The sequence below is a fragment of the Cheilinus undulatus genome, linkage group 15 (assembly GCF_018320785.1).
Source record: "Cheilinus undulatus linkage group 15, ASM1832078v1, whole genome shotgun sequence".
NCBI lineage: Eukaryota > Metazoa > Chordata > Actinopteri > Labriformes > Labridae > Cheilinus > Cheilinus undulatus.
The window spans coordinates 48159535-48184051 of NC_054879.1; the positions used below are offsets into that span (position 1 = coordinate 48159535).

The 24517-nt window shown below is 40.7% G+C and overlaps 1 protein-coding gene across 1 annotated transcript in view; it reads left to right on the forward strand.

Annotated features, from left to right (window-relative positions):
* The window catches only part of tmem198a (transmembrane protein 198a), a 69437-nt gene that overhangs the window by 32760 nt on the left and 12160 nt on the right, over positions 1–24517 (forward strand). The window contains exons 2-5 of the mRNA XM_041807414.1: positions 6126–6371; positions 19824–20062; positions 20293–20505; positions 21519–21642. Of these exons, the coding sequence (XP_041663348.1) occupies positions 6233–6371; positions 19824–20062; positions 20293–20505; positions 21519–21642 (715 nt within the window). The 5' untranslated portion in view covers positions 6126–6232. The remainder of the gene's footprint in view (positions 1–6125; positions 6372–19823; positions 20063–20292; positions 20506–21518; positions 21643–24517) is intronic.

The window sequence follows — 24517 nt, forward strand, 5'->3', positions numbered from 1 at the left end:
TGATCATTAATTACTCCATTAATACTAAAGCTCTTTATTATTGTGATGTAAAAAGGTGATTTCATTTCCAAACTCTGCTCTTAAATTAAACACATTTATTTAGACGCCCTCTTGAATCCTGTGTGCTTTACTTTCAGAAAAGCTCCAAATATAGCGCTGGATGGATTATCTTGGCTGTGAAGAGGAGTTATATTGATAAACCAGAGCTGCTCAGGTGTTTGCAGTTGTGTGTTTGTGTGCCACAGTGCATCAACGTCTAGATCAATACCTGTGCTGTGCAATCACCCAGGTGAGTGTGTGTGGGGGTGTGTGTGTGAGTGTGCAACACTAGAGGTAAACTAAGAGACAGGGAGAGGAATATCAGTTATGCACTCTGATCCATGCCGGGATCTGAAGACAGAAACACAGAGATGGTTCATTTAGAGCGGCAGAGCTTCAGATTAAGAGGCTGAATAGATCCACAGAGACTAGAACAGGACGGAGATCATTATAACCTTTTTACACTAAAGTACAGTAGACAGTGTTTTAGTCTGACCTGCCTCACCACCACAAAGCTGGATCACATGACAGAGTCCATACTTCTGACTCTCCTGCCGTCCTGACTTCCTACCAGAGACCGGCCTTCATCTACCAGGGTGTCTTGGACCCCTGGGGGGTTCTTCTGCTCATGTTGGGTGGTTCTCAGCTGGTCAGGCATCACAACCCACGTTTAAAAAATATTTTAATTTATTCCATAAATGTTGGTTGATCAATCATCACTGGTAAATCAGTATTCCTGGCTACCATTACACCATGAAGATAAAAGAACACTCCAAAAAATGTTGACATTTGGGCTTTAAATATAAAATCTTATAGAACAAAAAGACGAGACAAAACAAACACTTTAGAAAAGCACATCATTACAGGATTTGTACACACATTTTGTTTTATTCCATTTTCCTAAGATAGCATGAAAGAATTTTCCGTTATCTTGGGTAAACCAGTTTTATTTCCCAACAAAAGGGAGATAAATAGGTAGAAATCTTGTGGAAAAACTGAATTTTACTCGTAATCATAGGAAGACCTCAAAAAGTATATATATGAAATTACTGTGTGTCCACTTTGGGCTTCCATGGATAGAGTTTTTAACACCTTTTTTTTCCTGGCATACATTCATGACCCACTAAAAAGAGCTTTGCGACCCACTTTTGGGTCCCGACCCACCGGTTGAGAACCACTGCTTCAGAATATTCAGCCCAGAATGCCAGTGAATGTGCAGTTATTAGCTATCCCAGTAGAAATGATCAGAATCATCTTCTTTTTTCCTGCAGTTTATTTTCCCGTCATTAGCAGGTGTGCTAGGTGTGTTCTGAAAGGCCTACATCAGGTGTGTCCAAACTATGGCCCAGGGGCCAAATACGGCCCGTGGCCGATTTTTGATTGGCCCGCTGCAAATTCTAGAAATAAAATGAAATATGGCCCACATTAAAACGTGAAGCTTGTGCTTAACTTACTCTTTGATTTCAGCACAGGGTGATGCTACCATGTTTATTCTGTAAACAAACATTTTGACAAGACAATATTTTGATGAATAACGTCCTGATGGATCATCACAGCAAATAGCAGCACAGGAGCATTTCATGGGCTGAGCCGGTGGTAGCCAGGCCGAACGGGGCCCTTTGAAATCTGATTGGCTCCCCCTAAAATCCTGAATTGTACCGTCTATTTGCCCTGACAGCCTTTAACTAGCCATTTAGGTGTACTCAGTCTCTAAACATGTATCACCTTACATTGGATTAGTCTTACTAACTAACTTTAAAAATGAACATGAAAGTGGCCCCAATACCTGGATATATTTCTATATGTGGCCCTCCGTGGAAAACGTCTGGACACCCCTAACCTTCATGGTCATTTCATGAAAATAGAGACATTTTAATGGTTTTAGGAGATTGCTGCTTTTAAGGTTAATCTTGTTAATTCTATCACTAAACAAACCCAATAAATAAAGAAATAGAAAGTATTTTGGGTGACTCAAAGACCTGAAATCTCCCTTAACAGTGAGGTTATCATCAGTCGGCTGTGTTAACAGACTTCTGTGTATAACTCATCATTATAAGGAAATATAGTTTACTACAGTTGGGGTTAAAGAATAATAACTCATAAATGACTAAGTAATATCCAGAACCTCAGTAACATTTACAATTAAAAACAGCAGATTAAAAATGAAGAGCAGGTAATTAAAGGGTGCAGTTTAGTCCTGCTCTGCATTAATACTGTATGATCATTTTAATGAACACATTTAAATTTAATACAGGTTACAGAATAGACATTACTTTCTCATAGACTAAACAGACTGCTGCACTGATTTGTTTCTGCTCCTGCCTCATCAGTTTTTTACCCTTTCATCACAAAATTAAGAATTTATTCTTCAGTCTCCACCTGTTTATACTCACACACACACACACACACACACACACACACACACACACACACACACACACCTTTGTCTCTCTAACTCCTGAGAGAAAAATCGCTGCTTCTGTTGCTCTTGTTTGGTCTCTTATCGGTCTGCTATATGGTCTGCAGTCTTGTTTCTGTATTTATTACACTGAATTTATATTTTAAAACCTAAATAGAACTTTAGATTAAATTTAGATTAAATCACAATATGGCCCGCTGCAATGTTCAAATCACAGAAGGTGCAATAATTCTTTAACCCGACATTTGTGTCAGAATACCAGTTTAAAACTTTTTTTGCAGCAGAGATGTTATGCATTACATATTTATGCAATAATTCAAGTGCCTTTTTTTTAGAATGGTCAACAAAAAATCATACTGTCTTTATTTTTATACTTTTTTCTTATTAAATATGAGAATAACAATACAACAATTCATATCCAGTTTGCAATTCGAGTCAAAATCCTCACAATTATGTGGTTTTTTAAAATTGTTCACCTCTAGTTTTATGCAATATTGTGATGGTTGTATAGAATGATTTATTGATTGTGTTTTTTGGAAAATAAGATGAGGAATAAGGAATTATTGCATTTTCAGTCGCAGTTGCAATATTGGGTAAAACAAATCCCAATTAGATTATTTTTCCAAATCATTCAGCCCTAAATAGAACTACTCATCCTCACACACAGAGACAGTCGTCTCTCGTTATTCTGTAGCTACATAAAGCCCTCTCACCAGTGTCATTTACTCTCAGGTGTCTTTCATAAACTAGCACCTTCACGTGCACGGATCCTGTCACTGCAGCAGCAACAGTAGAATTCAGAGTCGGTCTACTCATTAAACCAGCGTTTAACACCACGGGAACAGTGGCTGACATCAACAACTGTTATGAACAGTACCAGAGAAAGGACCAAATGTTAGACAGCTCCATAAAACGCTGTTTCATCACAGGTAGGTTGGTACACAGTCAGACGAGGCAGAGGGTCCTGAGGCTGAAGGTGAGGTCTATGAACAAACAGGGTCAGATTAAACGTGATAGCAAGGCTAGAATAGAGTGCTGAACGTGACTATGAGATTCAACAAACCGACGACGAGACACAGACCAGAGGTAAAATACAACAGGTAATGAGGAGTGATTGGACACAGGTGTGGGAAGGCACAATCAGGAACAGGTGCGCACATGACGGGGAAGGGATGGGACACAAACCTGAAACAGAGACAGGGGGACACGGGGAGTGATCTTCAAAATAACACAGGAAATACAAGACAAACAAATAAAGAAACTACAGGTAAACAAGGAAAACTACAGGCAGACAGACAGCAGGTGAAGAATAAGACGCCCGTCTCTTACTGTAGAACGCAGCTGCACTTTCACTCAGCCTCTTTGCTGCAAACTACTGAAATGTGATCCATGCTAACGATGGTGCTCAGTCAGAACTGCTGCCTGACTGTCAGAGCAGAGGGACAGATGTCAGGGTTACTGTCTCCTTTCAGTGATCATAGACCACTGTGGCTGATAGATTTGGTAAATTTACCTCACAATGAAGAAAAAAAAACAGCATTTAACTGGCTGTTAACTTTAATAAAGGCAGAGACATCAGCTAACAACAGACTGGACTGAGATGAACTGCTCTGTGAGTTTGGATTGGAGTGTTAGAGGGGCGGGGTCATTCCCCATAGCAGCCAGTGACATCACCAGTCCGCATATTGGCCCCGCCCACATGAAACCCAGCCTGAAAAGAGAAAAAAAACATTCTAGTGGTCTAAATCCAGATTAAATCTCAGAGTTTTCACATGATTACAGCAGTCTTATTCCAGTCTAGTGTTCAGACACACACTCTGGTCTTTATTGTGAATATAGAGCTGAATGTTTTTATCACTTTTGCCGTCAGTCTCGTATAGATGGTGAGTTTAGTTCACTGATGTTTCCCCTATCAAGGCTCCTGCTGAGTGAAGGCCCGGGGCTGAAGATCATACTCGTCTGCTCTGTTCATAATCTCTACCTTATAGTCTCTGAGATCAACCAAAAACCCCGGCTAGCCTCCCTTTACTCTAAGACTTGTTCTCAGAATGTTGTAGTCATTTTATTTTTTTAAGTTTGTTTGTACAAAATCTGTTTTTTTGCACCAAATGCTCCTGTAGAAAATACTTTTTATTTTAGTGAAAACAGTAAAACATACAACATAAAGGCATTTCTTTCCCAGCAGCTCTGTCTGTAGTTTACATACACAGCAAAAACTGGAGTGTTAAATTCTCAGTGTTAAACATTTCAGTGTTGATTTTAACACTCAGAGTGTTATTTGAACTCTATTCAGAGTAAATGGTCTTCAGTGTTGGAGTTATTTGACAGTGTTAATGGACCAGTGTTACTCTAACACTGTAGAGTGTCAATTGATCCAAGCCTCGCCTACTGCATTTTCAAATCTGCAGGGCAGAGTTTTCCCATCATGCCTTTGTGCAGTATGTATAGATGTGTTTTAGATGTTTTAGATGTACTCAGATGTCTAGCTGTGTTTAAGTGTTGCCTGTTGTACAGGGATCACTGCTGGGATTCACTTGCACATGTTTCTTAAATTATCTTGAGTTCTTAAGTTTGTGACATTTAACACTTTTGCACCATGAGTGTAGTCGTCTGCTAGGTTGATTACCTCCTGACTGTGAGATCAGCTTCATCAAAATATTGGTGAGAGTGCAGTCTAATAACTCAGAGCATGTTCCAGCTCTGAACCTGCCTCATTGCTCCATGATCGCCATTAAATTGCTTCAGCATGTTGCTTCAGGTATACAATATGAGGCGGCAATCAATGATATCAGGTGTACCTGACTTAAATTTCTTTGAGAGACTTGCACATCTTGTATCTTGTTATTAATAGATAATGTTCTACACCCACTGGAGTTAATTGTAAAACACTCACTAGTGTTATCACAATAGAGTTACAGGGAATCCAGTAGAGTTGAATTTATTTATTTATTTTTTAGTTTTTTAACACTAACATCAGTGTAGAGTACTATCAACACTACTTGTAAATTTTTAACACCATACAGTGTTGGAGTAACACTGGTTCAGTTTAAAAAAGTAACACTTTGAAAAGTGTTAATTTAACACTCAGAGGTGTGGACACATATAAACACTTTTCTAGTGTTAGATTTAACACTCAGTGTTAATCTAACACTGGCAATTTTGCTGTGTAGATTTTGAGCAGCAGTGAATCATTTATTTAAAAACATAATAAAAGCAGAAATGAGCAAAGATGTGGATGTTAAAGGGGGTTTATTTCTTATTAAAAGCCCTTGGTTCTATAATGCAAATACACATCACAGACTCTTTAACTAGTGCCCCATCTTGCCAACACATGCAAATTTATGCAAATGCTTCTGTTGATCTTGCCATGGCAACGGGTATGTATGTGCAACGGATCTTCAGCTACCAGTCAAGTGCTTCCAAAGTGTTGGCAACAACTTTCTGCAGCCTTTAACTGTAAACCCGAGTGAATGATGGCATCTGAATGACAGTGTTTTAGTGTGCAGTCATTTCATCTCTCTGCACAGCTCAGACGTTTCTTCTTTTTGTAATGCACGCCTTCTGCTCCGTCAGCACTCATAGCTGAGGAGCTGAAATGACTAATCAATACTCACTCTCTCATTCATCCCTCTCTAACTGTACCTCTTTCTTTCTGCGTCTCTTGCAGGTAGAAGCGTCTCAATGGGTGAAGCCCACTGATCCAGTCATCCCTCCACCCCCGCCCTCCTTTATTCACCTTAGCTGCCCCCCTCCCCCCACCTCACCTGAGTCAACATGACATCCACCAGCAAACTCCTGGGCCTGGCTGAGATGGGGCTGAAGTGTGACCAGGAGATAGAGAGGAGATATGAGATTGTCCCCTCAGTGGTGTGCTCCATGTGCTGCCTCTTTGGCATCATCTACTGCTTCTTTGGTAAGCTGTGCTGCAGTCGAAATGTTGCTCATTAGGTCTGAGCTGCTACTCCTTCGAATGTATTTAAAAAGTTCTCATGCATTAAATTAAATCTGTGAAAAATGAGGTTTCATTAGAGCCTCAAACAGCTCTGATATTACATCAGGGTCTGGAGTCTGCTTATTTGAAATACAGCTGCTATTTAGGCTACTTACTGCCTGCTGTTTACAGCACCATTAGTTTAAGTAATGCAGATGGAAACTTAAAGATAGAAGACTTCTACATGTATAAAACAATTATCTTTGGTTCAGCTGACATTTTTAGCACTAAACTTTTCCTCTAAGTTCTGAAGGTTAAGACTAATTTATCAGTGTAGCTCTTCTGTTTTTACTTACTGTCTTCAGCAGGAGTTATTTAGGTTAGCTTGGCAGACCTGAAGCTTAAGGAAACCAGTCTGCTACCAGGAGAACACTCACAGCGGCTGGTAGATCTTTATAGCCCTTCAACTTTTCCACAAACATAAATATATAAACATAAATATATTTTATTGGGATTTCATGTGATAGATCAGCATAAAGTGGAGCATAATTGTGAAGTGAAAGGACAATTATTCATGGCTTTCAGCATTTTTTTAATTGTTTTTGGCTCCATCCATCTTGCCATCAACTCTGACCAGCTTCCCTGTCCCAGCTGAAGACAAGCATCCCCACAGCATGATGCTGCCACCCCCATGTTTCACAGTGGGAATGGTGTGTTCAGGGTCATGTGCAGTGTTAGTTTCCTGCCACATATAGCGCCTTGCGTTTAGATAAAAACGTTGGTCTCATTTGACCAAAGTGCCATCTTCCACACGTTTGGTGTGTCCCTCACATGTTTGGTGTGTTCTCCACATGTTTGGTGTGTCCTCCACATGTTTGGTGTGTCCCTCACATGTTTGGTGTGTCCCTCACATGTTTGGTGTGTCCCTCACATGTTTGGTGTGTTCTCCACATGTTTGGTGTGTCCTCCACATGTTTGGTGTGTCCCTCACATGTTTGGTGTGTCCCTCACATGTTTGGTGTGTTCTCCACATTTTTGGTGTGTCCTCCACATGTTTGGTGTGTCCCTCACATGTTTGGTGTGTCCCTCACATGTTTGGTGTGTCCCTCACATGTTTGGTGTGTCTCTCACATGTTTGGTGTGTCCCTCACATGTTTGGTGTGTCCCTCACATGTTTGTTGTGTTCTCCACATGTTTGGTGTGTCCCTCACATGTTTGGTGTGTCCTCCACATGTTTGGTGTGTCCTCCACATGTTTGGTGTGTTCTCCACATGTTTGGTGTGTCCCTCACATGTTTGGTGTGTCCTCCACATGTTTGGTGTGTTCTCCACATGTTTGGTGTGTTCTCCACATGTTTGGTGTGTCCTCCACATGTTTGGTGTGTTCTCCACATGTTTGGTGTGTCCCTCACATGTTTGGTGTGTTCTCCACATGTTTGGTGTGTCCCTCACATGTTTGGTGTGTCCTCCACATGTTTGGTGTGTTCTCCACATGTTTGGTGTGTTCTCCACATGTTTGGTGTGTCCCTCACATGTTTGGTGTGTCTCTCACATGTTTGGTGTGTCCCTCACATGTTTGGTGTGTCCTCCACATGTTTGGTGTGTCTCTCAAATGTTTGGTGTGTCCTTCACATGTTTGGTGTGTCTCTCACATGTTTGGTGTGTCCCCCACATGTTTGGTGTGTCCTCCACATGTTTGGTGTGTCTCTCAAATGTTTGGTGTGTCCCTCACATGTTTGGTGTGTCCCTCACATGTTTGGTGTGTCCTCCACATCTTTCGTGTGTCTCTCACATGTTTGGTGTGTCCTCCACATGATTGGTGTGTCCCTCACATGTTTGGTGTGTCCTCCACATCTTTCGTGTGTCTCTCACATGTTTGGTGTGTCCCTCACATGTTTGGTGTGTCCCTCACATGTTTGGTGTGTCTCTCACATGTTTGGTGTGTCCCTCACATGTTTGGTGTGTCCCTCACATGTTTGGTGTGTCCCTCACATGTTTGGTGTGTCCCTCACATGTTTGGTGTGTCTCTCACATGTTTGGTGTGTCCCTCACATGTTTGGTGTGTCCCTCACATGTTTGTTGTGTTCTCCACATGTTTGGTGTGTCCCTCACATGTTTGGTGTGTCCTCCACATGTTTGGTGTGTCCTCCACATGTTTGGTGTGTTCTCCACATGTTTGGTGTGTCCCTCACATGTTTGGTGTGTCCTCCACATGTTTGGTGTGTTCTCCACATGTTTGGTGTGTTCTCCACATGTTTGGTGTGTCCTCCACATGTTTGGTGTGTTCTCCACATGTTTGGTGTGTCCCTCACATGTTTGGTGTGTTCTCCACATGTTTGGTGTGTCCCTCACATGTTTGGTGTGTCCTCCACATGTTTGGTGTGTTCTCCACATGTTTGGTGTGTTCTCCACATGTTTGGTGTGTCCCTCACATGTTTGGTGTGTCCCTCACATGTTTGGTGTGTCACTCACATGTTTGGTGTGTCCCTCACATGTTTGGTGTGTCCCTCACATGTTTGGTGTGTCCTCCACATGTTTGGTGTGTCCCTCACATGTTTGGTGTGTCCTCCACATGTTTGGTGTGTCCTCCACATGTTTGGTGTGTTCTCCACATGTTTGGTGTGTTCTCCACATGTTTGGTGTGTCCCTCACATGTTTGGTGTGTCCTCCACATGTTTGGTGTGTTCTCCACATGTTTGGTGTGTTCTCCACATGTTTGGTGTGTCCCTCACATGTTTGGTGTGTCTCTCACATGTTTGGTGTGTCCCTCACATGTTTGGTGTGTCCTCCACATGTTTGGTGTGTCTCTCAAATGTTTGGTGTGTCCTTCACATGTTTGGTGTGTCTCTCACATGTTTGGTGTGTCCCCCACATGTTTGGTGTGTCCTCCACATGTTTGGTGTGTCTCTCAAATGTTTGGTGTGTCCCTCACATGTTTGGTGTGTCCCTCACATGTTTGGTGTGTCCTCCACATCTTTCGTGTGTCTCTCACATGTTTGGTGTGTCCTCCACATGATTGGTGTGTCCCTCACATGTTTGGTGTGTCCTCCACATCTTTCGTGTGTCTCTCACATGTTTGGTGTGTCCCTCACATGTTTGGTGTGTCCCTCACATGTTTGGTGTGTTCTCCACATGTTTGGTGTGTCCCTCACATGTTTGGTGTGTCCCTCACATGTTTGGTGTGTCCTCCTCATGGCTTTTTTTCAACGTCTTTCTACCAACTCCTCTTCTATAGAGGCCAGATTTATGGGGTCCATCACTAATAGTTGTCCTGTGGACAGGTTTTCCCACCTGCAGCTCCTCTAGAGTTCCCATGAGCCTCTTTGTTGTTAACTCCATGAAGCTGTAGTTTTTTACCTGCTGTGCTTTAATCATTTCGAATATATTTCTAAATGTAAACAACCCGTTTACAACAGCAGAAATCTGGATCCAGGCATACACTCTAATAATCAAAAGGAACAAATGGACGTGAGCCAGAAGCATAAATGACAAACTTGATGGAAACACCAAAGCAGGGACATGTAGCTGTGATATATTTCCTATACGTGTTAGTGCCAGGAAATAATTGAAAGTGCTGAAACATGCAGCCTAAGAGCCCTGAAATCTCCCCTGTTTATCATTTTCTGTCATTTCTATTTCACTCTGCTCTGCAGCTGGATGATAGTATTGATTTAGGAGGAGTACAGAAAGGTTGCCTTCTTTCTGCTTCTGTGGATCAATGTTGAAATCTCAGTCCTGCAAACAAAACAACAGTAGTTCTGTAACATTCAGGATTTACTTTTCTTCAGAGACAGCACCGCTGGTAACTGTGAATGTCTGCAAATGTTTTCCTAGAAATGCATCAAATCCTTAAATCTGCATTGCCCTTAAACACAGAACAGCTGTCAGATAAAGACCAGACTGCCTGCTGACTTTTAAAACATGTCAGTTTCTGCAGCTTATTAAAAGGCATGTCCCCGTTTCTTTCAGATTAATCTCTGCAGTAACAAGAAAAAAGGAGTGGAGTTTAATCGACCCCCTGCTGTCTTTATTTTTATTCCTCTGTGCAGAAACAGTGATTCTGTCTGCACGGGTTCACTGACAGGTTAAGACACAGGTTTCCTCTCTGCCTGGTCACAGACGGCATCAGTGGTATTGAGGCTTCATCCTAATAAGGTTGGATGTAAAGTCATTACAGAACTCTGTAATCAATAAATAATTAGAGAGAGTGAAATCTGCTCTACTGGAAACAGAAGATGAACATTTGAACTGTTTTTTAACAAATATGCTAGGGAGTACTTAAAAATATACAATCACATTGAACTTTGAGTTTTAAAAGCGCTTTTGCAGAAAGGCAGCGTTAATTCTGGCCTGTTGCTGAGGCTGGCTAACAGGTTTGTGGTTTTTACAGTCAAAGCTGCAGAGATTTTCATCCTGTTGTGACTTTGTGAATAAATGGTTTTGGAATGAATGTAGGAGAGAAGTCAGGCACAGAAGATCAGACTGAATGCATTTGCTCTGAGAACTTGATGTCAGAGATTTTGTTAAATTTTCTTTATTGAATTCCGCCAGCTTAAGCTCGACTACAGACCTGCCTGGGTATAAAATCATAAAACAGACTCATAATTACAGGACAGCAGACGGAGAGTTAACCAGCTGTTTAACATAGAAATAGATGACGAATAACAGACTCTTAACCCTATAGACCCCAGGGTAGCGCCGGCGCAATGGTAAGCATATCCATTTTGGATTGGCGGTAGATTTGAAACTGGATAAGATAGATGGATCATTCTTTTTGCATATAAACTTGGGGAGCTACACTAACATTTCACACATTCACCATGTTTCAGAGCGCTTTTTCGTTGCAGTGATGGGTTTGTAATAATACACAATAAAGTGCACATAAAAATCTTTATAAACGAGACCATGGGTATTTGCAGCACTTCCTACGTTGGAATAAACGTCATCATGTTGTGGGCATGAGCTGTCACATGGTTCTTAAGTGTCCCTACCTCATAGGCTCCCCACCCCAACAACAGGAAGTGGCATATTTTCCTGGGAGTTGTAGTTTTTTTCTCGGAATACACTGAAGAACTTAGCCTGCACACATACTCGCCCTCACTCTCATTTCAGCCCTACTTTTTTACAAAAACACTCAGACACACAACCCACACACACCAGACAGCCATCACACACACCTTTGACACACTTCCACATGTGTAGTTATGGATTCGCAAAACCCCGGTCGTACCAAACGGTTTTAGAGCTGGCGCGAAGCTTTGGAACTAAATACACCGTTGGATGAAGAGTCCAACTACTCATCTGACTTTTTTTTTTACAGGTTACAAAATGGACTATAACCCAAAAAGCAAGTTATGTACAGACTCCAGATACATTTCCTGGGAAATTCTAAAGAATATTGTGCAACTTTTTTATTTTTAAAAATTTGAGGAATACAGCTGTGCAAATTCTGTATTTTGAAATATGTGAAATAAACAAAAACGATTTTCAATTTTTTTTAGATTTATTGCACTTTTAAGCAATTTCTTGTAGTAGTTACAACATAAGTCAATACATATTATTAAAACGTGGGATACAGGGGTTAAATTGATGTAAAGCAAATAAACATACTCCCAGAAATTGCACTACAGTATGTAAAAATGTAAGAATATGTCCTGGCGGACTTGCACAATGGTAGGTTTTAAAGGGTTAAACTATGACAGTGGTTAAAAAGTAAAATAAGTCAGAGCTGCCTTTAAGACAGAATCTTTGTTTTTAACTTAACTAACTTTAATTTGAACCCTTGTTCGTAAAGTTTTGATAGTTTTTAGTCTTACATATGCTAACAGTCTTTTCAACCATGCCATCTGGGTCACTTTGGTAAAATTAGCGAGTATGTGATTACATTTCCACTGCCAAAAATCAGGAAAGGTACCAAAACAGCCAGTCTCTACCATCCCACTTCTCTGGAGCCCATCTGTTGGGTCAGGCTGAGATAGACCCGCTGTGGAGACACAAGCATGATCATGACTAACCTCAGCCAATCAATCTAAAACTGCACAGAACCAAACCTGACTATCTGGTGGAATCACAAACAGGCACCACCATTATACTCATTAGCAGTATTTAGTCCCATTACAGTGGTGACAGAAACCTTTCCTCTAAGACCCTCAAGCTGACCAGGCTCATGTTGAATGCTGGGATTGGAAAGGGCTAGAAGGAGAGGTAGGGGTGGAGAAAAGCAGGAAAAGGAGAGGGACCAGAGAAACAACAAAACAACAAACGTAAATGTATCTCCTATGTTGTAGGAAAGTATTAGAACTTTATAGATGATGGTAGCAATATTTGAAAATTAACATTAACCACTATGACTGATAAAATACAGAACAATTTAGTAGTAGCATTAGCAGCTAGGATGCTAATGAAATAGAGAGGACTAACATTAACAAATAAAGCAGTGAAGCAGGATCACTCTCAGACTGTAATACTGCTCTGGTTATGATAATTATGATTATGATTATTATAATTATTATTAACATTAATATTATCATTATTACTATTATTAACATTTTCATTATTATTATCATTAGTATTATTATTATATTCATTAGTATTATTATTATTATTCATCCTTCCTTGTTTCTATACTGCTTATTCCATTCTGGGTCGCGGGGGGGCTGGAGCCTATCCTAGCTGTCATCGGGCGAGAGGCGGGGTCAACCCTGGACTGATCGCCAGTCGATCACAGGGCTGACATATAGAGACAGACAACCAGGCACACTCACATTCACACCTACGGCCAATTTAGAGTCACCAGTTAACCTAACGAGCATGTCTTTGGTGGTGGGAGGAAGCCGGCGAGAACCCATGCATGCACGGGGAGAACATGCAAACTCCACACAGAAAGGCCCTGACTGGGAAGCAAACCAGCGACCTTCTTGCTGTGAGGCAACAGTGCTAACCCCTGCGCCACTGTTCCACCCCTATTATTATTATTATTATTATTATTATTATTATTATTATTATTATTATTATTATTATTACTGATGTAGTAGTTGGAGTCAGGTGGGTCCGTAGCCCAGGTCACCCGTACCAAGAATGAATCCTTGCAGCGTGGAGCCAGGAAGAACCCACAGAGACAGTGATGACAGAACTAGGACTTAAAGACTCACAGCACATGATGTGCAGTAATTTTATGATTGCTTACAGAGATTTATTATCCTCTCGTTGGGATGTTTTCCTGGGCAACATTATTTGGTGATAATCTGCTCTGTTCTGTTTTGGATGAATTCTGATGCTGAGCTGACGTGTTGCAGACAAAGAATGACTGAAGCTCACAGAAATCATTAACATTCATTGTAAACATCCTGGTAAAGAATCAGCGGCGTCTCTCCCTGCTTTACAAACAAGTCAGCCAACAACTTTATTCTACAGGGCTGCCAGCGAGGAAGCAAGGACACAGTCTGCCGGATAAAAGATGTAGAACACGCTGCATTTACTGATCCTCACCTCAGGGATGAGAAAACATGGAGCTGCCTGTGGCAACAGTCTTGTTTCCTTCTTACATTTCTGCAAGCATGCTGCTCATATTAGCCTGCTAACATCCCAGTCATCATATCTAAGCCCAGGTTGGTCTGTTCTGTAGCAGCAGCTCTGAAAATCTCCAGTCTTCACAAACTCTATTAAAACACTTTTTTGCTTTGCTTCCTGAGAAATAAGAGGAGGGAATAAAAAAGGAGAAAAGGCACCATTACACTTCAGACACTTCTCTTCATCTGATATCTGCAGGATTTGTCTGTTTGTCACAAATCTTTGACAAAAGCAGAAGATAAAGAGGAGCGTTTCCACTCTCTGCTCTGTTGTTCTGCAGATGAGACACAGTTCATACTGTTGACATTCTGAAGACACCCTGCAGTCACATTAGAAAGCCATCAGCTGCTCATGTTGGTTTTAGTTCTTACATTTGTCTCCTGCTGCTAGAATCCTCTCACTGCTGGACGAGCTTTAGCTGAATGGTTTTGGAAGAAAAGGTTAGCTGCCACCTAGAAACGAATACATTCAGAGGAGAAAATGTTGAGTGATGTTGGAGAGGCAAGATGGATGAGGACGGAGAGAGGGAGGGAGGGGAGCTGGATCAGCCAGAACAGATGGGATGAAGGGTTTGAGGGCTGGGGGAAAGTAAGGGCAGCAACAAGGAACAAAAGAGGGAGTAGGAGGGCAAAGCAGAAGAGTGGAAGAGGGGGACAGTGAGGGTGGAAGGAGGAGGGATAAAGATTTATAGGAGGAAGTGGATGAGCATACTTCAGGATGGTCTCTTATTGATCCAGACTTTCTGACATGGAAGGACAGCTTTGGGAGTTTGTTGACAAAATCAGTGTTCTGGACTCAGTGTGTTCTCCTCAGTCTGGCTCGTGTCCACTTGTATTGAAATGTCTAGAAAGAGGTGTAGTCACGAGGGACGTGCATGAACGCGGAGCGGGATGAGAGGAGGAGGCTGTGCAACGCCTGATTACACAAAGATAACAATCTGATGTGGGCTCCCCTGGAGACCCGGTCCAGACAGACGGAGAGAGGAGAGCAGAAATACGAGAGGACACCAACATTAATAAACACCAAAGCAAGGCTGATACCGGAGGAGCGTTCTCTCTGTGCTGGTTCTGCAGTTAGGATCCTAAAAATGGAGATAAAGTGGAGAGAGGGGGAGCCGAGGACACAAAAGAGGAGACGGAGAGCAGCTGCTGTATTCAGCCGGCCTGTTGACTAATGGATGTGGATGACCTTTAGCAGCACAAAGATGATCAGACTCACAGTTTACCCTCTCTCAAATGCTTTTCTCTGTGTGGGTTAACTGTTCTTTATCATAAACAGATTATTATTTATCTGCTCTTCTTTAACATTGTTTCAGGGAGTGTTTTATTTTCCACGTTTAGATATTTTATTGAAACTTATTTTAATCAAGTCTTGTAAAATCTGAAAGGTATACCCATTATCAGAGAGCGCTGTACAGCAGGGGTGTCAAACTCAGGGCCCGGGGGCCAAATCCGGCCCATGGTACAGTTATACCCGGACGGCAAGATCATATCACATTTTAACTCTAACCTGCAGATTTCCTCCAGTATAAAAATGTAAACTAAACCTCAATGATTAAAAATGTCCTTAAGTCATCAAATTTAGAGTCAAGAGTAAAAATAGATAAAATTAATTTGTGTTTTCATTTCCAATTTTTGATTTTGCATCTTACAATTACAACTTAAACTTAACACATTTTTATTTCATATTTTGACATTTCAATGAATAATTTTGGACTTTTAAACACACAATTTTTTATTTCATCGCATATTTTACATTTTAAATTGACAAACATTAATTTTATCTCATATTTTGAGCTTTAAAACTTATGATTTTGAATTTTATCTCATATTTAGGCCTCCTAAACTCACAACTTTTAATCTCATATTCTCATATTTCACCTTTTAAATTCACAGCTGTGAATTTTGTCTCATATTTTGATCTTTTACATTCATGATTTTAACTTTCAGTCTCATATTTCTGCCTCATATATTATTTTTTCTATTCTATTTTTCTTTTTATTTTGAGTTTTGACCTGTTGAACTAATAAGTTTGATTTTTACTTTAGATTTTGAATCTTTAAACTGATCATGTTGACTTTTTTATGTTGATATTTATGGTATTTATCATCAGATTTAGAGCTAAGTTGTTTTTTTACTTCTCATAATTCATCACTGGTGAAAATGAGGTTGATAGTTTTTGTTTAAACGTTGACCCTGTTAGGTCTTCAGGTGAGACCTAAATCCAGGTTCTGGCCCCTGCTTGGACTGAGTTTGCCACCCCTGCATTAATAATCATATTGTTCCCTTCTATATGATAAATGTGTTTTAAATAAAGCACACAAAGAAGGCACAAGACCACATCAGACTTATAAAATGCTGCAGAAAAGTCACAAAAATGTGAAAAACCATGAGAATAATAGCGAAGATGTTTGCAGCTTTTTAAAGACAACTCCACTAACTGTCTATCTCTGTAGTTCCTCTGATGTTTCTGTGAATATTTCAGCGGTAAGATCATCCCAGCAGCTGTGAGATTCACATCTAAACCTCCAGTGTGATTTTTTTATAGAACAGCTAATGATGAACAGAATAATGAAGAACAGATAATATTCGTTTCTCCTCTTTTTTAACTCGTCCCACACCCTCACTAAACCTGATCCTTTACAAACATCCTCCCGCTCTCCTGCTTCTGTCGGTTTCCATGGTTACCACAGAGCATCTGCTCAGGTTTTTAACATTAATTTGTGTTTTATTTATGATGCAGGGAGTTAAACAAGAGTCCGACTCAGTTCTAACAGTAACATGAATCAGGACAACCTCTGCTGCTGTGATGAGATCTACTGGATTTAAAGGGGACATAATATGTAAAATTCACTTTTCAGGCTTTTCTAACAGAAACATGTGCTGCTGGTCTGTCCACAATCCCCTCAAGTACCAGAAAAATTCATTCTCCCCCCCAAGTCTTTCAGAAAATGTGTGCTGAAATAAGCCGTTCTCAGATTTTACCCTCATGACCTCATGTGGGGAGTTAGCCCCGCCCCCTGGTTCAGTTTGCCCTCCCTGCTTGGAAGAAAGTTCCACCTTCCTCTCCTGATCCTCCCCTCAGCTACGATCTGGATAGCCACATCCATTAAGCCACATCCATTTCTTGAGGGGGGCGGAGTCAGACAGCTCATTAACATTTAAAGCCACAGACACAGAAACAGCTGGTTCTGAGCAGGGCTGAAACAGAGGGGTTTTAGACATACAAAAATACCACACTGGAGGGTTTTTTTTTTCCAGCAACAGACTTCACAGGCATGTTTTAGGGACCTCTGAGACCCATATAAAAGGGGTAAAAACGCCCCCTTTAAAACTTCTGGCTTAGCTAGAGAGAAACTAGCTCCAATGTCTTTATCAGCACTCATGGATTTCCTTTTGTCCAATCAGAACCAACTATAAAACCAAGTGTATGAGAAGGAGATATTAGAATAAACCTAATTTTCTGTATGTGAACATTTCACTGGTGTTTGTGCCGTCTTTATAGATCTGGGGTGTTTATGTGTCAGCTGATTTTTCACTCTATGATTAACACTGATTTAAATAATTGAAATACTTCAAATACTAAATTCTAATACTTAAACTTCTTATTGGGGAGTCTCTGAATAAGGAATGGTCCAATCTGAATGGTCAGATATAGTCTAGTGTTTATCAGACGCCCTTATTCACAAAACAAAAAACAAAGAAAACAGCATTGGGCATGTCAGTAGAATGGGCTGAAGCCACGCCCACTCAGGAGAAATACGATCCTATTAGATTTTTAAAAAAAAAGCTACAATCTGATTGGAGGAAAGCTCTCACGCCATAAGCCCCACCCCTTGACCTTACATTGACCTCATCATCAGAGCACAGCTGCCTAGGATAAAAGTGGCAAAAATGGGGTGAAAGTGTCAAAATCGAACAGAGAAAGAAGTGGCATAGATTGGCTAAAGCAGTAAAAATGGATTGAGAGAGGCAAAAAGACAAGAGGGCAAAAAATTACAAATAAGGGCAAAGGAAATACACTGCCTGGCCAAAAAAACAGTCGCCACCAAAAAAAGGTCACACACTCTAATATTTGGTTGGACCGCCTTTAGCTTTGATTACAGCACCCATTCGCTGTGGCGTTGTTTCAAGAAGCTTCTGCAATGTCACAAGATTTATTTCCATCCAGTGTTGCATTAATTTTGATATTGATGATGGGAGAGTCTGACCACTGCACAAAGCCTTCTCCAGCACATCCCAAAGATTCTCAATGGGGTTAAGGTCTGGACTCTGTGGTGGCCAGTCCATGTGTGAAAATGATGTCCCATGCTCCCTGAACCACTCTTTCACTATTTTAGCCCGATGAATCCTGGCATTGTCATCCTGGAATATACCTGTGCCATTAGGGAAGAAAAAATCCATTGTTTAAGAAATGAGAAGTTACTCATTGCATCAGCTGGGGTTAAATAACTTGTTGCCAGCTGAAAGATAATCGCCCATGCAGTAATTATCCAATAGGAGGCTCGTACCTATTTCCTTAGTTAAATCCAGGTGGTGACTTTTTTTTTTTTTGGCCAGGCAGTGTATAAAGACAATAATAAAGGCTGACAATTAAGTTTGACAGTTGAAAACTACTGTGTAAATGTGGGAAACAAACTGATTGTGACCTGCAGTGGATCATGTCTGAGGTCATAGTTTCTCTTTTTTAGATCTTTTGGGGGAATAATATCTCAAATGAAGACATAAAAGAGCCACAAATCATCACAAAAGAGCCAAATGTGGCTTAAGGGCCACGCGTGTAGTATCACTGCCTTCAGTGATCCATAGACCACTGTGGCTGATAGGTTTGGTAAATTTACCTCACAATGAAGAAAAAAACAGCATTTAACTGACTGTTAACTTTAATAAAGGCAGAGACATCAGCTAACAACAGACTGGGCTGAGATGAACTGCTCTGTGGTTTTAGATTGGAGTGTTAGAGGGGCGGGGCCATTCCCTACTGTGGGCTGATGACATCACCAGTCCACATATTAGCCCCGCCCACATGAAACCCAGCCAGGAAAGAGGTGGAACAACTTTCTAACAGTCTAAATCCAGAATTCAGTCACATGTAGATCTCAGAGTTTTCACATGTTTACAGAAACCAGATTCACACATTTCTAGAGTGTTTTAACACAAAGTTTGGATTTCACTTTACAGGGTCTTTAAAGTTTATATTTAAACTAAACTACACAGGCTGTAGTATCTTTATAACATCATTCTTGTTTCAGGTGTCCAACAGTGACTCTGACAGTCAGATGAGGCTCTGTTGAACCGGTCGTTGAATATTTAACTATTTGGGGTCAACCTTACTGCTCATGAAATTATATTTTAATTATTTTCAATCCAATCCACTTTATTTATATAGAACATTTTATAAACTGGATGTTTCCAAAGTGCTGCACAAAACATCATTTAAAAATAAAACAATTGTTCTACCAGCACTCAAGGTAAAACCAATAAAACCAAGAGAATTTACTAAAATAATAGATAGTAGCTAACCACAATAAATATAAATACAAGATATTAAAAAAAGATAAAATCAATAGAAATAAAAGAAATAATAAAAGACACATGCACATTTTATGCATGAATCATGACGTTTAATGAGGACTCATTTGAAAGTGTTGGAACTGTTAAATCCTGCTAAAACTTTAGATTTTGCTGAAGTCCTGATAATTAGACTTTAGTTCAGATTCTCAGCGGCTGGTTAAAGTCTGGATGAAGGTCAAAACAGACCACCAACTATCTCCACAGATGCTTTGTTAGTATAAGATCATTCACCAGCTCCACAGCATGTATCTGTATCTGTATGCTCACACTGGTCTTTCTCTGCTCTCCTTCAGGCTATCGATGCTTCAAGGCCGTGCTGTTCCTCACGGGCCTCATGTTTGGATCCGTGGTCATCTTCATGCTGTGCTACAAGGAGAGGGTGATGGACACGCAGCTCAGCGTCGAGGCGTCGGTGGGCATCGGCCTTGGCATCGGGACCCTCTGTGGCCTCGTGACCATGTTGGTCCGCAGCGTGGGACTGTTCATGGTGGGCCTCCTGCTGGGCCTGCTGGTCGGTGTGGCCTCTCTGGTGGTGAGGGAACAACTGATGCATTATCCTTTCCTTTGTACGCAAACCTCTATGTCAGTTTCACACATAAAATCAGCGATTATACGCTGAGGAGATCCTGTAGAAGATATCCAGATATAAGATGTGAAATTCCATTTAAAATAACTCTCTAAGCACTAAAAACCTTGAAAATACCATTAAATACCATGTAATGGGCAAGAATTTACCCTTCACTCTCTCTCTCTCTCCCTAAGGTGATGGAAGAGTTCTACCACCCGAGAACCGTGTGGGTTCCCCTTGGGATCCTGCTCGGCTCTGGGACTTTATTTGCGGTCCTCACTCTGCAGTGGCAGCGCTGCTTTGTCACCCTCTCCACCGCCACCTTCGGCTCTGCCATCATCACGGTCACCGTGGACTATTTTATAGAGCTGTTCGCTTTGGTTCACTATGTCTACGAGAGACTCAGGGTAGGACGGCCCGTGTCTATGTGTGCCTCAGAGTTCTGATAGTTTAAGGGGTCATATGTGAGCAGCACAGCTCCATTTATCAGGATGTTTGGGGGAATGGTTATAAATGCTGCCTAAAGGTCGGCTAAAGAGGAACAAATGATTGGTGTATTTGTGCATCTTTAGTGTGTGCACACTGAGCAAGGTGAGGTTGAGTGTAAGAGGGGCAATAGAAAAAAAAAACACTTTATTAGGGGGAATTTAAAATCACACTGACACTGGGGCAGCTTTTTAGAATGAAAGAAACTGAAAGTATAAATTGAAAATTTGTTAATTTTCTGCACAAAATCATCCTGCACACTGAAAAATGGTTTAATATGACAGGTGTCCTCTCCTGAGGTGCAAACAAAATCCTCAAGCATTCATCTCTGATGGTCTGAGTCATGTTGCACATTAAGAAGGAACAAGATGTACCTGAGTATGACTCAGAGACAATCTGCCATCACCTCAGCTCCTCATGTCACTGCAGAACCTTTTCCCTCACATTGAAGATGTTATCAGCCAGGCTGTGGAGAGAAAACAAGCAGAACAGCCACGGTTCTTCTCTGGACACCCTGATGTTCTCCAGATAATCTCTGATCTGTGTTGATGGGTGATGTCTGGACCCAGTTTGAAGCCTTATTGGATGTTTTCATGGAAAGGTGGAAGATGCATGTCCACAGTGTAGGATTAATGTTTACAGCGTAGGATTTGATTCACTATTTTACCCTTAAACAGACCATCTATTCAGCCTCTTCAATCTTATACTTTGTTTTTTTGGTGTCGTTGGTACATCTTTGATAATGATGATTGACGAATGATGATTTTTGAAATATACATTTCTCACACTTTTAGCATAAATCAGTAAATCTGTTTATGTACAGCACCAATCCAAGACCTAATAAAGAGGGCAAGTCTAGAACATTCCTGTAATACAGAGGAAAGATGAATTAAAATGAAGGTCTGGACTAAATTTGTAAATGTAACGTCTGCAGGTGGCACCTAAGAGGCCCGTGTGCTGGTTTACCTGGGTCATCTTGGGGGTGTGGCCTGTCCTGGCTTTGCTTGGAGTGCTGATCCAATGGAAAGTCACTGCAGAGGGATTTTCTCACACAGAGGGTGAGTGATAACGCAGAGAAAACTTCTTATAGTCAGTGTTTTGACTTTTTATTCTGCTTTTCTGGAGCAGGAAGGTTTTATGGACGTGTCATGGTCAATTTTAGATGTGTGGTATATGCAGTGCCTAACAAATGTATTAGACCAGCTGTCATCTCTGTCTCAGAGACCATCCAGCATCATGAAGTGCTTTAATGCGGACTCTTTCATTTTCAGTCAGCTCTCCACGTTTTACCATTTTGAACAGGAATGAGGAATTTCAAACTGAATTCACCCAAATCTAAGCCGGCTCACTGGGCTTCTCTGAGAAGTCAGAAATGAATCAAGCATAACATTCAACCACTAAAACTCATTTTTCTCTTCAGGAATGACAGTAAATAACTATAATTTGACACATTAATCAAGAAATATTAATGTGCTTTACTATTTATTCAGTTTTTGTGTAAATCAGCAAATTTGAAAATTCATGGATAAAAATAATAATTATATTTTAGCATTAAAATATCATTTGGGTGAAAGAGCTTCTACATGTTGGTGTATTAACCATTGCAGAAACATCAAAAATGATTTTGGTAATTACCAATGCTGTTAATTTAGGGCAGCTGTGGCAGAAATCTTACTTTGGTTAGGGTTAGGGTGGTCTAATACATTTGTTAAGTACTGTAGTCCAGGGAAAAAGGTTGATGATGACAACATTTCCAGTATAATTTAGGGTGAAAATCATAAGTTAGAGTAGAAACAACCAGAAAAGCTCTCTGAGACACCTACATCCCTTAGAGAGTTCACTACAGGTTATTAAAAATATAACACAGCATTAAAATAAATCATTATTTCCTAAACTCACATCCCTTTAAATATTCTTTAAAGAGGTAGTGAACACTTTAACATTTGTTTTCATCTGTACACTGAGGTATCTCCCATTCATTCAGAAACCACTCCCATCTATTCAGAGACCACTCCCATTCATTCAGAAACCACTCCCATCTATTCAGAGACCATTCCCATCTATTCAGAGACCACTCCCATCTATTCAGAGACCACTCCCATCCAGTCAGAGACCACTCCCATCCATTCAGAAACCACTCCCATCCAGTCAGAGACCACTCCTATCCAATCAGAGACCACTCCCTTCCATTCAGAAACCACTCCCATCCAGTCAGAGACCACTCCCATCCATTCAGAGACCACTCCCATCCTCTCCTGCACTGCTTCGGCTCCCAGATCTCCAGCTATGTTAATGCTGCTGCTGGAGCCAATGGACCGAACAGGTAGTGCTCAGAACCACCACGGTCCACCACCACACTACAGCCTGATTCAGGGCACTCTGGAGGGAAAAACAACTCCACTTTAAAAGATCGCTATGAGGCAGCAGGGCTGTGGGACTCTGTGTCTCTCTCTGACAAGGGGACGAAACTAGCTGGGTTTCCATTACAGTTTTTCACAAAATAACAGCAATATTTCTTAAATTTCGATTAAGTACAATTGTGCTTTGAATGCGTTTCCATGGGAGTTTTGGGCATAGGCCTTGCAATTCTCGTAAAATCTCATCTTGCGTGAATCCGCAGCAGGGAAGCTGGACGCTCAAAACCTGCTGCGTGTTGGTACGGTTTTGGTTACATCTACGGCGGTTGCCATGATAATTTTGAACAAAAGACGAAGGCAGCGGATGATAGTTCAGAGGTAAAGTTCGTATGTACGGCAAAAGTCACGTATGAGGGTAGAAGTATGATGATTAGAAAAGTCTCGCCCCTCCTTTTGTCCACACGCACCACGCCATGTTGTCTCGCAGTGACTGGTCATGTGAAACCGTACGTCACGTCCCGTGACTTGTAAATGTGGAAAAAGTGTTTCCATTCCACTTTTGCGATATATGTCTATATCGAAACGCCTGAAAAACCTCCTCAGGAAAGTGTAAAACCTTTTGCGATATTTGAGAGGTTTTTTGAAATTCAGGTGTTTCCGTAACCATTTTTTTATTGCGCTATTTAGATTTTGTGCATTTCCAAGTGTAATGGAAACCCAGCTACTGTCACTCTCGCCTCATCTGGAAAACCCTGTCCTTTTCCCCTCCCTCCTCTCAGAACCAAACTGTTCACTTCCTGTGTGGGCGGAGTTAGCTCTGGGCCGGGAGTTTACTTACACTTCAAGATAAATACACATGCACATAGAAAAACTTATTTTTCCTTAGTTACAGAATTCCTTTAGTGTTGATGATCAGACATGTTAAGAGTGGGACAGAAAATAGAATCACCAAAGTTTCGTGGGTTTTTAATATTTTTGGGATGACTTATAAAACATCATTGTATGACAGGTCAGTGATATATCATGTTTGATTCTATGTCTGGATTTATTATTGCCTTTTAAAAATATTATTAGTTCCTGGCAAATACCAATTTGTGCAATAAAACCTTCTTTGTTTGAAGGAATTTTCACTACATTTGAATAATAAAAATAATTTCATATTTTGGCATCTCAGACCCTAAACATATCAGGTGGTTAAAGATTTAAACTAAAGAGGGCATTTTAATTTTGAGAAATTCAAAAAATAAAATTCTTAGGCATGATTTTTGAAATATTTGAAATCAACACGTTTAATTTAAATGTAGCTTTTTAAAGTTTAGTAAGATAGTCCAAAAAATAGTCCAATAACTTTTGTCCCTGAATTATCAGGATCTTAAATGTCAGGGTGGAGCAGCCGTAATCCTGAGTATTTTATTTACAGACTGTAGCATAACTGATCATCCATTTAACTCCATCTGACACTCATGGCAGAGCGAAACGGTTTATAGATCCTTTTTAAGTAAAGATAAAAACATTTATTTTCAGTCACAGGTTGGTACGTTTTACATGTCGGGTAGTAAAACTGATATAAAACATA